Below are 17,771 nucleotides of genomic sequence, written 5' to 3' on the forward strand. Positions count from 1 at the left end.
CAAGTTTTGGACTTCTGAACCCATAAGAACAGCACAAAATCTCAAGGTATATCAATCAATCAATCAGGGGTTTGTATAGCGCGCTACTCACCCGTGAGGGTCTCAAGGCACTGGGGGGGAGGGGGGTGGGGGGGATGCGGCTTCAGGTCAGTCGAAGAGCTAGGTTTTGAGGTCCTTCCTGAATGTGTGCAGGGGGGGGGGGAGCATCTGATGTTTACAGGGAGATCGTTCCAGGCTTTCGCTGCGATGTAGGAGAAAGCTCTCCTGATGGTTCTCTTTCTGTGGATGCGGGGAACCTTTGCCAGGGCGAGGTCGGCGGAGCGGAGGTTCCTCTTGGGTATGTGGAAGGATAGTCTCTCATTGAGGTAGTCGGTCCGATGTTGTTGAAGGATTTGTAGGCGTGGGTGAGGAGTTTGAAGGTGACCCTCTTCTTGACGGGGAGCAAGTGGAGGCCTCGGTGGTACTGGGTCATGATCTCATGGCGTGGTGGTCCGAGGACGAGTCTGGCTGTGGCGTTTTGGATGGTTTGTAGTTTGTGTAAAAGAGTTTCGTTGATTCCGGCGTAGAGGGCATTGCCGTAGTCCAGTCTGCTGGTTATTAGTGCATGGGTGACGGTCCTTCTGCAGTCTGGGGGATCTATTTGAAGGTCTTACGGAGGATGCAAAGGCAGCTGAAACTGCTGGAGGCGACAGCATTGATCTGGCGGTTCATGGAGAGGGAGGAGTCGAGGATGATACAGAGGTTCCGGGTGCGGTCTGTAGGGGGGTGGGCTCCCAAGGGCCAGGGGCTACCAGGTGTAGTCCCAGGCGATTGTGCAGTGTCCAAGGACGAAGATCTCGGTTTTCACTGAGTTTCGCTCCAGGCAGCTGTCCTTAATCCAGGCGGCTATGTTCTTCATTCCTACCTGGAAGCAGAGTCTAGTGTCTAGTGTCTTCAGGATTCTTCATGAGCATCAGGATGAGTTGGGTGTCGTAGGTGTAGGATACAATGTTGAGTCCATGCTGTCTGACGATGGTGGCGAGGGGGGGCCGTGTAGAAGTTGGAAGAGCATAGATCACCTCGGGTACACGTCAGCTGATTTCCGTGGGTTTGGAGAGGAAGGGCGGGAGTCGGATCCTTTGTGTTCTGTCGGAAAGGAAGGACCGGATCCAGTCAAGGGCGGCTCCTTGTATTCCCGCGTCGTGAAGTCTGGCAGCGAGCGTGCGATGTGAGACGGTATCAAATGCTGCAGAGAGGTCTAGAAGGATGGGGGTCGCTGTGTGACCCTGGTCCAGTAGCATGCGGATGTCGTCGGTGGCGGCGAGAAGGGCGGTCTTGGTACTGTGGTTGCTGCGGAATCCAGACTGAGAGGCGTCCAGGATGGAGTTCTCTTCCATGAAGGCGGTCAGCTGGGTGTTTACGATTCTCTCAGTGACTTTCGCCGCAAAGGGGAGGAGAGAAATGGGCCAGTAGTTTTTCAGGTCCGTAGGGTTGGCCGTTGGCTTCTTGAGGAGGGGTTTTACCTCTGCCCGTTTCCAGTCATGTGGGCAGATGCCTGACCTGAGGGAGGCGTTGATGGTTAATTTTAGCGAGAAATGCGCATGCGCGGGCGGATGCGCATGTGCATTACTATCCAAGACGGCGGCGCGAATCGCGCGATGACGAGAGGGAGCCCCGGGGACCCGGCGGGCAAGGTAAGTGGTTTTTAATCATTTTCTAAAATGTTATTTAAGTATTTAGGGAGGGCGGGAAGCGGGCAATTGGCGGGCAACTTCGCTACGCCCGTGGGGTTGGCGTAGTGTTGCCTGCTACGCCTACTTCGCAAATGGCGGAGTAGGCAACACTACGTCCACTCTGTGGGCGTAGCGAAGTGCTACGCCCAGGGTTAGTTTGGGAGTCCTAGTATTACATACGCTGGAAAACCTGGGATCTCTGTATCAAAGTGGGAATCCACTTCATCCAATGTCTGCTTCCAGTACCCCAGGAGCTGTGGACATTCCCAGAGCAAGTGCGCCAACGTGCCCACCTGACCGCAGCCGCGCCCGCACCTAGCATCTTTGGTGTGATCCATCTCGTGTAGGCGTTCTGGGGTGTAGTACCAGTATGTCGCTATCTTTGTAAGGGTATCTGTCAGCCCCATGTGATACGCTGAGTGTCACGTTCTATAATAGATCCCCTCCCATTCCTTGTGAGATAGTGTCCTGGATAGTTCCCTCTCCAAGCGCGCCCTACCAGCACTATAGGTGTGTATGTGTTTGCCTTGGAGCATCTTATAGAGGTCCGAGATCAGTTTTCTATCAATTCTACGTGTGATTAGCCAATGTTCATAAAAGGTGAGATGTCTGTCCGCTGTGGGGCGCACTTGGTCACTGAGTGCCCAATGCCTCACTTGTAGATAACGGAGTCTTTCTGTCTCTGGCAGCCCGAACTCTTGCCGAACCTGGGAAAATGAGATAATGTCTTCCGGCGTATACATATGGTATAGCACCCAACAGCCCGCCAGCCTCTAGTTTGCGCAGGCGGTCAAGTCCATCCCAGGTGCAAACTCCGGGTTGTCCATTTTAGGGGTAAGGGGGACAGAAAGGTTTGTGAGTTCATGGCTCACATTCGTCCGACCCAAACCTCCAGCGGCACTCTCGTGACATGAGAGGCATACAAGTTAAGGGACCTATGCTGTCTGCTTAAAAATGGAATCCCCTGTAGGGGCCGCCCTGCAATGGCTTGGTCTTGAAACAACCAATGCTTCCCAGATTCCCACCGACTCCACTCCACTAAGAAGCGTAGTTGAGCAGCCTGGAAGTATGCCACCAAATCCGGAATTCCTATTCCACCCTGTTCCGGGGGCAACATCGCCAACCGCAGCTTCATGCATGGTTTCCTCCCATTCCATATGAACTGCGCCAGTTCAGATTGCATCTGTATTATCCATCCCAGAGGCGGGTGAAGGGGAATTGTGCAAAAAAGATGCAAAATTTGGGGGAGAACAGTCATCTTGACCGCCGCGACTTTACCCAGCCACGACAATGGGTAGTGTCTCCACCGCCCCAGCTTGCGCCGTATTTTCTGTCGTAGATGGGCGTAATTGAGGTTAACAGTCACCGACAGGGAGGGAGCAAGCCGAATCCCCAGATACGGAACTGCGTCCTTCGTCCACTGAATAGGGAACTGAGCCTGCAATAATTCCCGGGTGAGCTTGTCCAGGGATAGGTCGAGGGCCACCGATTGCACATGTTAACTTTAAACCCGGAAACGCGGCAAAGGCCTCCAGGTCATCAAGCCGCGCGCAGGGAGTCCATCGGACGGCAGAGCGAGATCAGGACGTCGTCAGCATATAAGCTGATTGTGCGCACATAGCCCCCCATTTTGATCCCCGTCACTCGCGGGTCGAGTCTCAGAAGCTGCGCCAGCGGCTCCATATAGTGAGCGAAGAGTAGGGGTGACAAAGGGCACCCCTGCCTCGTGCCTCGCTCGATGGCAAATCGGGGGGAGGTATATCCATTGACGCGCACTGCGGCTGCCGGAAATCTATAGCAGTTCATCACTCAGGTGCAGAACTTCGGGCCCAACCCAGCCTTCCCCAGAACCTTCTCCAAGTAAGGCCAGTGGACCCGATCAAACGCCTTTTTGGCGTCAATGGCTGACGACATGTCTATAAGATGAAAGGCTCTTTTAGTATTATCGGAGGTTTGACGCTCTGGTATGAACCCCGCTTGTTCCGGGTCGACCAGGGCCTCCATATGGGGCGCCAATCGGGCTTCCAAAATTCCCGTATAAAGTTTAAGATCTACATTGAGTAGAGAGATAGGTCAGTACGTCTCACATAGTGTGCGGTCTTTCCCTGGTTTAGGTATCACGGCAATGGAGGCCTCTAAGAGTTCACCAGGAATCGCTCCCGGCTCCGAAAAGGAGTTAAAGAGCCGCATGAGTATAGGAGCAACACAGAATATTTTGTAGAAACTTGTCGGGAAACCATCGGGACCCGGTGATTTTGCTAGTTTCAGGCGGGAGATAGCTGAGATAACCTCCTCCAGCCGGATTTCATGCTCCAGATGGTCCGCCTGATCCTGTGAGAGCGACGGGAGGGGAACAGAGGCCAGGAAGTCAGTTTCCTCCCCATTTGCAGGAGGGTCTGCGGAGTAAAGCTTCGCATATAAGTTGCTGAAGGCGAGTGCAATATCATGGTCCTCCGTGACCCGCATGCCGCCCTCCTGTAGAATCTCCTGAACTGTCTGCTGTTGCGTCACCTCTCTTAATTTATGCGCAAGAAGGCGCCCACACCTGTCTCCCCCAGTGTAGTATGCATGTCGTAATCGCAGCGCTGCGAATTCCGCTCGGTCCTGGTCGAGAGCCGCCAACTGTTGCCGGGCCGCTTTCAATTGCCTCTAAATCCTAGGAGCCCCCGTCCTTTGATGCATTTGTTTGAGTTCTCTAGTTTTCTGTGTGAGTTCTTCCCTCTTACCATCATGCTCTACATTCTCCGCGGCCGATATTGCAATGAACTCCCCTCGGAGAACCGCCTTCAGCGCAGCCCACTGAGTGGCCAGTGCAGTGTCTGTGTTACTGTTATGTGAGAGGTAGTCTGAAATAACGCGCTGTATCTTGGTGGTCACCTCCTTCCTATGTAATAACGACTCCCTAAGGCGCCAAACCCTGCGTGCTCACTGCGCAGAGGGCAGAGAGAGGACCACTGTCACTGGTGCATGGTCGGAAAGGGAAGCTACCCCCATGTCTACTTCGGTGACCAGCGCTTGTGTAGGTGTAGACGCAAGCAAGTAGTGAAGGTGCGCATATGTCTTGTGTGCATTAGAATAGTAGGAATAGCCCCTTTCGCCCGGGGGAAAGCTAAGCCACAAGTCCTTTAAGCCTAAATCGGCTAGGGGGGACAGGCCTTCCGTAGATTGAGCACCCATCTGGGAGGTGCGCTGACACGACCGATCCATAACATTGTCCAGCACTAAATTTAAGTCCCCTCCTAGTAGATTGTGACGATCAGACATAGTTGTAACCTCCATGAGAGCCCTATTAAAGAACTGCTCCTGACCCTCATTGGGACCATACACCGAGCCTACCGAGAATGTAGTGTCACCCACCGAAAGCCTATAGGACAACAACCTCCCCCATATCTCTGCCGCTTTGTGTAGGACCTTGCCCCTAAACTTCTGGGCTATCAGTACAGCCCCCCCCGCTGTCTTGGTGGGGTTCGATGAAAAACATTGAAGGGGAAATTTACGGGACCGGAGGCGGTGGCAGGTGTGTCTCCTGTAGGCGGCAGATATCGGCCTGGGAGTGCTCAAAGCATACCAGAACCGCTCTGCACTTCACTGGATTGTTTAGCCCCCGCACATTCAGCGTGAGAATTTTAAGTTCTGTGACCGGCATCTATCTGAAGGGTGACGTGGTCAGCAAAGGAGGTGCTCTAAAAGCACGAGGCGTCTCCGGTTTTAGGACAGCATGCACCCATAGGGCCCAGAGTTGGAGACCTAGCATAGATCCAGACACTCGGTGGACCATGAACCAACCCCTCCCCCCCAAACCCCTTCCCCCCTCCCAGTACAAAACCTGTAAAGAGAACAAAAAAGAAAAATGACACATAGTCCATCAACCATAGTTGATCAGTAAAAGGATACCGGGGTGTGACAGCAACAGAAAAAATCCTCACACACTCCCGCCAATGGCCGGCGCCGTTCAGAATCAAACATTCGGCCAGCTATAGCATCCAGGGTCAGCCGGGTTGAGTACCAGGAAGCTCTGCGGATACCGCCTCCAAGGCCGATCTTCTACCTTCCATTACCTCCGCAGCTCAGGGTTTCTTAAGTCGGCGTCTGCGACCCTGCTGCCGTCATTTGGATCTGGATTTATCCGTCTCTTCCTTGGGGTCCACGTCGCCATCCTCTGACTCCGGCAATTCCACTCCCAGCAGCTTGCTAGCTTCCTTCAGGGAGCACAGCTGGTATAGCTTATTGTTCATTCCAAACACCAGCCTGAACGGATGCCCCCAGCTATAGGTGATATGACGTTGTTGAAGGTGCAAGGTGATAGGCTTAAAGGTTCTCCTCCTCTGCAGAGTGAGCAGATAGGTCCTGATAGAGCATGGGGGAGCTCCCCCGAAACTGCAGAGGATGGAGCTGGCGTGCTTTTTGAAGGATGGCCTCTTTGGCGCGGAAATCCTGGACACATACCAGTATGTCCGGTAGCGGTGCCGACGGGGCCCTCGGGAGACCCACTCTGTGCGCCTGGTCCAGATTCACCTCTGTCTCCAGCGGCCTATCCAGAATGTGATTGAAGAGTTCCCTGGAGTAGGAAAAGAGATCTTTCGAGGCATCATCCAGCTTAACCCCTCGAATGCGCATGTTGTGGCGCTGTTTTCAAGGTCCTCGACGTGTGCTCGGAGGTCTACTTGTTGCTCATGGATCCGAAGGATCTCTTGTTGCAGAGCTGCATGTACTTTCCGTCGCTTTTATGTTCCAGGTCCGTCACCCGTTCGCCAATGCCATCCATCCCCCTCCAGACCTCTTGAATCTCAGATGTGAATTCTTGCTTGAGTGTATGGATATCATCCCGCAGGGCGGCAAACATGGACTCCAGAAAGGCTTTAGTGATAGGTTATGATCTCTCTCCCTTCTCTAGCTTCGGACCCGGGGTTCCCGCCGCTGCCGTGGAGGCCATGGATTCGGTTTGCGATTTGAGGAACAAGTCTTTGATTGCCTTGTCCTTCCTGGATCTGGAGGAGGACATAGCACTCTCCGCGCCGCTTCAGACTAGGTACAGCTGATCTTCCCACGCCGTCGTCGCTCGCCCCTTCTCAGCTAGTATCGTTATCTAGATAAGTCTCCAGGTCGTCGGGGAGGCGGTGGGCCGGCCAGGATATGCGTATCCGGCTTTAATGAATACTCCTGGAGCCCTGGGTGTCTCAGATGAAGCTACTCGCGGGCCACAGCTCCAACAGCCGTGTCTCCTACACCCGTCGGGGGCATCAAGGCAACCACGCCGCCCGGTAAGGCAGTCCATGTCCCGTGGGCAGCCCCCACTCCCCAGATGGCGCAACAGAAGGTGCTCCACTCACCCGCAAGCTTTGCTGGGCTCACTCCAGCGTCTTCGGATATCCGGGTCTGCAACCACCTCGCAAAATGGTGGTCCAGCGGCTCACCCCGGCATCCCCACCTGGTCGCTCCTCTCGTAGCGTGTCAGGACCGGTGAATTGGGTCGCTCAGCGGGGTGGGGGCTGCCCCGCCGCTAGACCTGCATCTCCGAGTTCTCTGGGTTCCCCCGATTATGATCCCGGCCTCCCAAGTGCGCCAATGCCCCTGGGCCCCAAGGCCTGTCGCCCTCCGGCCTGCCGCCCCATTCTCTCGCCTCTCTGCTCAGCCGACAGCGCCCACAGCGTCACAAGCTCTGTCCCGCAGCGTCTATTCCGGCAGACTACTGCCACCCAGGCTCCTCACAGTGCTTCCAGATATCTGCCAGGTGCCAACCTCCGTCTCAGCCAGAGCGCTCCGGGGCCCAGAGATGCAGCCGCTGTCCCGGCGGAAATGTCCCCTTTATCCCTTCAAGTCCGTGCAGGGAATGCAAGTCTGGGGCAGGCCCGGGATAGTCTCCTCATTTCCCGGTGCACACCGCAAGGACCCCCTCGCTCCTCCGTTCCTCCCGGATCGATTAGCGGTCCCGCACCCTCAACCGCTGATGCACCGCCAGTCCCCGGCCACTGTCCAACAGAGGGTCGGGCAACCCAAACCGCCGCTGCCCCGCTCACCAACAGATTCTGCGGCCTCCTGGCCCATCACGACCAGTGCACTCCAAAATGGCGGCTCACTCCGCGGCGACGGAGCTCCCAGGCAGCACCTTCTACACCACAGCGGGGGGGGCCCGACCTCGACAGTGCCCCTGGCCCCTCGGCGATCTCTGCAAGCCCCTCGGTGCCCCCCAAGCCAGTCTCTCCAACGGGCCAGGCCAGCGCTGCGGAGGTCTTCACAAGATGGCGGCCCAGCTCAGTTCCAGCCCGCCATCTCTTCCACCAGCCCCACGGGAGAGCTCCAGCACCCTCCTACCGGGCCGTTGCCGTCCACGCCACCGCTCCGTCCTCCGTCCCTCGGGCTCTCCGGCTGGATAATGCAGACAACGCGGCCGGCTCCTCCACTCCTCCTCTCGGCAGCGGGCCCCCGGCCCTGCGAAAGTTGCTCCGGCTGCGGTGATGACCGGGTTGCCACCCGGGTCCAAGCTACCCCGCTGGGTCACCCAGGCTCCCTGCCTCCTCACACCAGGTCCAGGACTAGCCCCGTTACAAAAGGGGTGCCGACCGAAGCTATAGGGACCAGCTGGTCAGTGCAAATTCGGGCCGTCGGCGGGAGCACTCGAGCAGTGCGTCCTCTCACTCCGCCATCTTGGCCACGCCCCCCAGGTGGCTTTTAGAGGGTGATGTTTGGTGGGGTGGAGGGGTGCGAGCTTGTCGGTGCAGCGGGAGACCCAGCGGTGGAATTCTCTGGCTGCTGAGTTGGTGTCGTTTGTTGTGATGGGGGGCTTTGACAGAGGGAGGTGCAGAGGGGTTCCTCTGTGACCTTGCTCCAGTTCCACCGTGGCAGTCGAGGGGCGGGTTTGGGTGCGGTGGTGGTATTGAAGGTGAAATGGACACAGTGGTGGTCGGTCCAGGGGAGTTGGGTAGTGTGACTGAAGTTGATGTTCGTCACTCCTGTGAAGATGGGGTCTAAGGTGTGACCCACTCTGTGGGTAGTCATGTTGACGAGCTGCTTCAGTCCAAGGTTGGTGAGGTTGTCGAGGAGAGTGGTCAAGTCGGGGTCATTGCCGTTGTCGAAGTGGAAAGTCAGGTCCCCGAGTAGCCGAGTAGAATGTAGTTCATGGAGGTGATGGCGTGGGGTGCAGCGAGTTCAATGATGGTGGTTGCGTGGTGAGTGTGAGGTCCAGGCGGTTGGTAGATGAGTGTGCTGCGTAGCATAGTCCTTGGGCTGGTCTGGATCTGGAAGTGGAGGTGTTCAGTGTTGGAATGGGGGTCACTCGTGCTGGATGTGGAGAGTCGGGGGGGTCTTGTGTGCGATGGCGAGCCCTCCTCCTGGGCTGTCCAGCCTGTGTTTTCTCTGGATCCTGTAGCCGTCGGGGATGCCACTGACGATGTCGGGGTCAGAGGAGGCATTGATCCTGGTTTCCGTGAAGAATGCTACGTCGGGTGAGAGGGTGTCCATCAGGTCCCAGATCTCTACGGCATGTTGGTGCAGAGAGTGCACATTGAGAAGGATGCAGGTCAGGGTATCAGTGCTGCGTGCATCGGGCGTGCCTTCGGTGGTCGTTGGAGCCTTGTCGATGGTGAAGGATCTGTGGCATGGCCTGCACGAGAACTGCCCATGGGTGTGTTCGGCCAGTATCTTGGGCAGTCGGTGTATCTTCTGGGGTTGAGTGCGTTGAGGGTGGTTGAACTGTAGCGATGGGGTCTAGGAGGACCAGGGGTCCTGGCGCTGGCCCCGGATGGGCGCAGACGGGCTTGCCTTAGGCGTGCCTTCGGAGCGCCAGCAGCATGACAGTGCAGCGGCCCCAATTATAAAGGGGAGGGACGAGCAGCAGGGAGGTGGGAGCGTGGCAGTAGACGGAGGAGTCACAGGTCAGCGGGGGCAAAAAAAAAACAGAAGGGGACACAGCTAGGACTGCAACAAAACAATGAGAAATATTACAAAACACAAAACAGCAGGCACAATTAGAATAAAGATGCGCACACAATTAAGCAACACAATGCGCAACAGCAAGCACCGGAATCAGGATTGACTAGAACCCTGCCACATCAGTCTGTGGCTTCTGGGGTGACGCAGGGCACAGCGGAGCAGCCGGGGAGAGTGAGATCCTAGGACCGAGTTCTGTGGCCTCACACATAAATTCCAGCATACCAGGTGGTGTTAACTTAAGGTAAGACTGACAAAGTGTCATTGCTATCTTTTTGCATTCTTGAAATTCAAGGCAAATGTTAGACCTCCTAGTAATCTCTTCCAGCCTGGGCTGTAACAATTCAAGCTTTTGGGTGCCACCCACTATTAACTATTTTGTCAACAAACTATCCTTGACTCATTCTCTAGCAGCATTAGCAAAGTGAGTGGATTGTAGGTGGCACAAAGGTGAAATTTCAAGGTTCTATGACCACTATGTCTTCATGTCACAAATTTCCAGGGTGTCATGATCTGAAGATGATGGCTGCTTTTTTATTATTTTTATTTTAATGATCAGACAGCGCTTTTACTTTGGTGCCTAGACCTATTTTCTGTCCCAGTTCAACTGTACAGGCAAGGTCATCTCTGAACTGGAACACAAAAAACCTCAGACCGATTTTGGTCTATTTGGGCCTCATTACTAGTGTAGTTTGGTTACATTGGCACAGTGAGCATGGGAACTGAGTCTGGTCATACCAATCACAATTGGGGTATTTCACTAATGAAGGGAATGCATGAATTAATCTCAGCCACTGCTAATCATTTATATCTGTATCAAAGCCCTTCATTTATTTTGGCCCTCCATGACACCTCAGACAGGAACCATCCATATACAAATCAGCCTTGATCCTGCTCCAATAGGAACAATCCAGCCTGAATTGCCAGACAAGGTCCCCTTTGAACGGGAACACAAGCAGCCCCAGATACGTTTCCAGCAGGAATCAATACAGTAGTGTGGGTACAGTCTGTAGCCATTCGAAGGTGGTCAGAGACCACCAGTAGGGCAGACTCAGTGATTTTTTTTTTTTTAGAACACTACTTGATAGTTGTCAAGGATTACAGAATGTATTAAATAAGTAGGCCACTGACTGGCCACAATGCGTTCTATGATCTTAGCCACAGCTGCGAAAGAGAGATTAGGGCTGATAATGTATCTGTTCCTCAGAATCCAAGTTTAGTTTCCTTAGTAAAAGTTTGATAATACTTTACTTCAGCTCAGAAGGGACACTATTGTAATTTAGAGATAGGTCAGTGATTTTGTAGAGTTTGGCTGATTCAGATATATGTATATGCAGGATTTTCAGAGGGATAGGATCTGAAGGAGAACCAGGTATACCTGGTTTGACAATGTCAAGAAATCTATCATAGTAAGAACATAAAATTTGGTTAAGGGATTGAGTGGATACCTCTACCGAGTAAGGAGTCCTGTATAATCCAACAATTCTGAGGAATCAATACTGTGAGCTGTGGCAAGGGATTACATTAAATTGTCCTGTGAAGGAGAGTTATTGGTTGTTCAAAAATGAGAAAGTTTGTTGCAGAATTCTTGTGAACATACAGACTAGGGAATATAATCAGAATTTCTGCGAAGATCATTTATAATCTTAAAAGTTTCCCTATGTTTTCTAGATGAAATTAAGAACTGCTGAGAATTTGATTGTTAACGTGATTGCTTTTCAAAGAGCTTTATTGTACTTTTATCTTCAGGGAGATATTGGACATACCATGCCTGGTTTCAAGCTCTTTTTTTAATATCACCCGTAAACCATGGAGGTTATTGCAATATCACATTGCTCATTTTGAGAGACAAAGGAGCCATTTTATTAGGAATTGACCGGGTCTAATCGTAATCAGAGTAACTTGAAGCTGGACACATTAAATCAAGTGAGATAAAAAAAATCAGCTATGAGTATGTCAGGTTGTATTTTGTGCCAAGGTATACTCCTTTGAGTTGATATGTGGAGACACTTGAAACATATGAGTTTAATGGCATTCATACTCAAAAGTGAGTGATCAGGTATATTAAGGGAATGTTTCTACTAAATGGTCAGACTGGAAGGGGCTATGAGGGTATCAAAGGTGTGACTGGCATCTGAGTGGGGAACTGAGCTATTTGTGGGAGGCTGATAGCTCTGCAATGTGTAATGATATGTGCTATAGTGGCATCCTCCTTATTGTTGAAATTAAAATTAAAGTCTCCCAGAATAAAGTGGTGTTTGTGGTCAGTAAAAGAAAGCTCGTACTGCCTAATAATGAAGGAGGAGGATAGCTGGCACATGCATCAAACATATAATTTGCGATTCCTTATTAGCGAAAAATAAGGATTCATTAATAAGGAATCGCAAAAGCCTATGCATGTAGGAATCGCAAAAAAAATAGCAATTTCTACAAATTCCTTAATTGCGACACGCAATTTCTGAGTCGCAACTAAGGAAAGGCTTTCCATTCATTCCTATGGGCCTATAGGCCCATAGGAATTAATGGGAAATTGCATCCGCAATTTGCGAGTACCCAACAGGTACTTGCAAATTGTGCTTGCATTTTCAAGGGTACAAGGGTGTCAAAAGGACACCCTGTTGCACCCCTGAAATTGATATGTGCACCCATGTTACGCACACACATGTCCCAAGGGCATGTGTGTGTGTAACATGGGACTTTGAAAAATGCACTTTGGTGCTTTTTTCAAAGAAATCGCAATTTACCATCACCTTTCAGTTGATGGTAAATTGTGATTCTTAATTGCGAAATCGCAAATCTTTTTACTTTATTGCATTGCATTTAAGGAATCGCAAATTGTGATTCTTTAAATGCAATCACAACTTAAGTAATCGCAATTTTGCAATTTCTTAAATTGTGATTTTTGCATTTGGGATGATACATCCCAAATGCAAAAATACTGGTCCAAAAGGGCAGATTCTGAGAATCTGCCCGTTTGCGACCGGTTTTTCCTTTGATGCATGTGGGCCTAGATGTTTAATAAAGCAATGGAACAGTTGGGATAGAGTGAAAGACGGCTGACGGTAAATCAACATCTGAAATAGTTAACTCATGCATATTAAAACACAAACACCTTTTTATGGTCTGACTTGATAGTGCAGCTGTCGCCAAACAATTATGTGAAGAACACTAGAGAGGGGCTTTGGCTCCGCCCACATTTTGGGAGCCCGGAGTACATGTTTTGATTGGGCAGAAGTAGAAGGCTTCCACAAAAAAGTGTGCCCCCTCCACGTGGCTGTCATCATTTCGTTTATCCAGTTGTCTGAGCTTGAACTTTTAGGGGCACACACATGATATTGTAAAGCAATCAAAATGACTTTGATTACTTGAAAAGTTAGTGTTTTTTCTCTGGGAGCAGTACAGATGTGATTTGGGCAATCATTAACCTACATGGATTTTTAGGTCTGGCTTGAAAGTTCACTGTCACCAGACCTTTTAACTTTAACCATTATTTTTCTACATTGTTTGCTACCACACAAATGCATATGCATTGCCATGCTATTTTCTTGTATTGCTTCACATTACCATACAACATTTCTTTACACCCAAACCTATTAGCATTGCGAATGCTTGTAATAAATATGTGCTACTCCACCCTCTTTCCTCCTTCCTGGGTGGTCATGTGCTATAATTAAAAACACTAGAAAGAAAATCGTTAATGTGTGACACCAGACGGTCTCTCATCAAAGGTTTGTGTAATAACTAAAATACGTTTCATGCAGTAAATGGCATTATAGTATATTAGTGTCACTGACCATCCACGAAATGTTAAAAAGAGGCTAAAGAATTAAAAAGAGGAGTGGCAGATAAATAAATGGTACAATGCAATATTTCATTTGTGTTTGATTCCTTCTTTTGTTTCTCTTTCCAATAGCCCAATGGCACCAGCAAATTCCTCAATCAATAAAGAAAGGTCGGCCCAGTGGCAGCCGTAATAAAACTTTCACTGGTCAAGAATTGGATATGTTGTCCGCTTTTCCCTCTTTTGAAAACCACATAATAAATGCTTCCTCATCAAAAGATGTTGTTGAAAGTGAAGAACTCTGAGATCTTATTGTGCATTCATCTGTAATAAATGCTATATAAAATAAATCATCGTTTGCACAAGGTGTGGTGTTAGTATTTGAAGATATTGGCATCTATAACACATGTGTAAAAAGTAGCATCGGATTGCATTGCTTGCTAAGACAACTACGTAAAGTGCACTATTTAGGTCAATACTTTTTTATTTATTAATCTGTTGTGTTAAGGCAACTGATGGTAGTAGTAACGGAATTACTATGTTTATAGTTTCACCGAATTTCTCAGAGTAAAAAGTTGCCCTGTTTGACCTGTTATCGCTTTGTGCAGAATGGCATATTTAGCATGCACAGGGCAATGAATGTAGTGTTGCATTTCTAAAAAATGCGCAGTCCAACAGTGGGCTGAAAATACTAATAGTGAGAGATTTATTGACAAATACAGGGTGCCATTGTGTTATGCCGATGTTTACATTAATGAATGAAAAGTATATTGAAAGAAGGGAAAACTAGAGCTCTTTACTAGGCTCTTAAGAGATGCTGTACACAAAACTGTTGTGGAATATTGGAGACTATTTTTTCCTAAATTCTACTCTGTGAATAGCACAGACGAGAAATATGTTATCGCCTACAATAATTACTTGTGATTGTGTCCGATGGTGCAGAATATACCGTTATACCTACTGAAGAAATTTCTGGAAATAAAATACTTATTGAAATCCACATCTATGCATACCTAATTTTGTCTATGCTTTATGTGCAATGTTTTTGAGAATATATTGAAAGAGCAAAATAAACTTTTATTTACAAAGTGAAGTAAGTATTCTTTTGTTACTCCATGACATTACATTTAAACTGACATCGCTGTCTAGTGTGTACACGCCAAGCATTTCACAAGAACAAAAATAGTGATATTTAATCTGTCATTTTGTGACTTCATTGTGTGATGCAATTCTCCTTCATCTGAGAAAATGTAAACAAATTCCTGTGATTATCTGACACAGCTAACAAAGAGTTATGATTTAAAAACAGAAGTGCTTGTTTATTGGGGCCCCAGCCAAATAGTACATAACCTTGGCTATTCACCCCGTGGCTGGCAAAATAGCACTTAATTTCTGCTATATAGCAACTGGCTAAATAGAAGAAACTTCACTGTTTATCCGGCCGCAGGCTCAATAGAAGAGATCATGTACTATTTGAAAGGCTGCTAGACAACTACTGTGATGGCGGACATGAAGAAAAAAATGGACTTCAGATGAACGCATAGTGGTGGCCATCTTGCATTGGACTACAGTAAAGTGTGTGAAACATTTGAAATTGGGTACATATACAAATGTATAAAAGTATGATCAAAGGTTAATGCTTAATTTAACCTAAGTTGTTTATAGATTTAAAAACCCAGTAAAATCTATTTTCAATAAAAACATTTACTTTTATATAATGTTAAAAAAGAAATGAAGGAATCAAACTACTGTTTCTAGAGCTTCAGGATTTGGCATACAGCTATTTTGTACTGCCTTCTAGGAGTATTTGGCGGTCTGCAAAGAATAATGAGTATGATTGTGTGTGTGAGTGTGTGTGTGTGTGTGTTTGGGTGTGTATGTGTGTGTATTTATATATATATATATATATAATTTTAATGCATGTTACATAAATGTTTTCTTCACTGATGAGAATACATTTTTTTAAATAATCAAGTTCCTCCTTTTGATCATTTTTGGCTTTTTAGTTTTATGGAACGCCTTGTGCTCATTTTGAACTTTTTTTTAAAGGTGATTGTGCTTTTTTAGTGTTTCAGACCTGGCAACATCAATAGCCGAAATACTGCACTTTTAAGGAGTACAGAGAGATAGGTGGTAACTAGGCTGAAGGAAGTGGCCCGATTTGGGTCACTCGGGGCACCAATGACCACCTCTCAGCCTTCCACTAAAATGAAGAGTCAGTCAGACATTAGAGAATACAAACCAATAATAGTTTATTCCGAGTACACTCAGAGGGGAGCCCAATCTACCCAGTCGCTTAGGAATTGAAATGATGACTTCAGGAGCCTTCTCGATGGTAAAAGGATCTATTGAAGATAGAGACACAGATATGTGTCTTAATTAACAGGGGCCAGAGAGCAACTGCCTGTCATGGAATCTGGCGGGGCAGATTCCATGACATAGCGGAGCTCTCAGAGCGCGTCACCACACATCTCCCCTTTTTCAAACAAAAGACAAATAAACAATATTATAGCAAGTAAATAATAATATGCACTTACATTTGTAATTCAACAATAAACCAAATACTGGCTTTTCTCCCTTCTAAAAGAAATTGAAATTAATCACAAACAAAATCTTCCAATTTTCTGGGAGTAAATTTTGTGCGCAAACTCTTTCTCACATTTTTTTCTTCAATTCTTTCATTATTTACATTAGAAAAATTATCGGAAAACTTGGAATTGCCAGAACCAGCACTTGGATCAACTGCTAAACGAGAAACATTCCACCAATTTCCATAAGATAGCTTTGCAGCATTCCTTCTAAAATCTACGATTTGTAGTGGAGCTTTAAATTTAGAACATCCTTTTCCAACAAGACAATGATTCTTGACTCACACCCAATTTCCTAACTCCAATTTTATTTTTACAACATCTTTAACAATTCTTTTGGCGCTAGAAACATCTGAATTAAATTTAGCCACACTCCATGCATTGCTAATATCTACATTTTTGTTAAGATCATGAGACATCCAAAAAGGACATAAATCAGTAGCTGCTTTTCTTCCTCGCATTAATTCAGACGGAGTTTTAGTTGTGACACTGTGAGGTGTTGTCCTGTAACTCCAAATTAACTCCTTCAAAGCAAATTCCACATTCATGTTACTTTTTAAAGCAGACTGAATACATTCAACCAAAACTCTATTGAATCCTTCCACTTTGCCATTGCTTTGTGGACTATACAAAGGTGTTTTAATGTAATTGATGTTACATTTCCCTAAAAATAATTGCATCTCACTAGAAATGAATTGCACACCATTATCAGTTAGTATTTCATTTGGAATAGCTTCTCTTGTAAACACATCTTTAAAAAATGTGATAACATTTGTTGTTGTTGGTTCCATCACACCTCTAACCTCAACCCACCTTGATAGATGATCAATTTAGACAATAAAATATCTCATGTGGTTGGGTAAAACATGGTATGGTCCTAAGAAATCTACCCCAACTCGCTGCCAAGCTCTTTCTGGACACACGGTGGGACAATCAACTTCCTTTTCTGTTTTTAAGACTTTGTCGCTGATCATACATTTTCTACAATCACGTACATACAAATCAATTTGATGGTCCATTTTTGGCCACCAAAAATGTTCCCTTATTTTCCTCTTTGTTGAAGTGGCACCTAAATGACCAGAATGTGCTAAATTAATGATTTGTTCATGAAAACAGGTAGGAGGGATAAGCTTATCACCACGCATTAGCTTATTGCATTCCAATGACAGTTCATCAGAAACCTTCCAAAAACTTTGTAGCTTTTCATCCAAACTCTTCTCTTTCGGCCATCCTGAACTCACCATTTTTAAAACTTGTTTCAGAATAGTATCATTTTGCAACTCTTGGACCCACTCATTTTCATTTTTACAAATGCTAGAATCACCGATAAAGGCGATAAAACACTCCTCTATTTCTGACTCCCAATCATACTCGTCACAATCACCAATAGGAAGTCTTGAGAGACAGTCTGCTCTAGAATTTTTCCCTCCTGGGATGTATTCCACAGAGAAACACAATTCTAGTAACCTTGCTGAGAGTCTGGTTATACGTGCAGTAGTATGTTTTAACTTTTTCCCTGACAAAATTTCTACCAAAGGACGATGGTCTGTCCTTAATACAAATGGTCTGCCCCACAAATAAGCTCAGAATTTTTCTACACTCCACACACACGCCAATAATTCTTTTTCTATAACGGAATATTTCCGCTCAGGAGGACGTAAAGTCCTGGATGCAAAACCCACCGTAGTTTCATGTTTATTATTACATTGAGTTAAAACTGCACCTAAACCATATTCAGAAGTATCAACTGTCACACAGGTCTTT

The 17,771-nt window shown here is 47.7% G+C and overlaps 1 protein-coding gene across 1 annotated transcript in view; it reads left to right on the forward strand.

The window, feature by feature from the left end:
- MYPN (myopalladin) overlaps window positions 1-14,512 on the forward strand; it is a 2,138,596-nt gene extending 2,124,084 nt beyond the window's left edge. Inside the window, exon 20 of the mRNA XM_078643205.1 lies at window positions 13,552-14,512. Coding sequence (XP_078499331.1) covers window positions 13,552-13,724 — 173 coding nt within the window. The 3' untranslated portion in view covers window positions 13,725-14,512. The remainder of the gene's footprint in view (window positions 1-13,551) is intronic.
- Window positions 14,513-17,771: the final 3,259 nt, after the last annotated feature.

This window comes from Lissotriton helveticus, chromosome 5_1 (genome assembly GCF_964261635.1).
Source record: "Lissotriton helveticus chromosome 5_1, aLisHel1.1, whole genome shotgun sequence".
Lineage (NCBI taxonomy): Eukaryota > Metazoa > Chordata > Amphibia > Caudata > Salamandridae > Lissotriton > Lissotriton helveticus.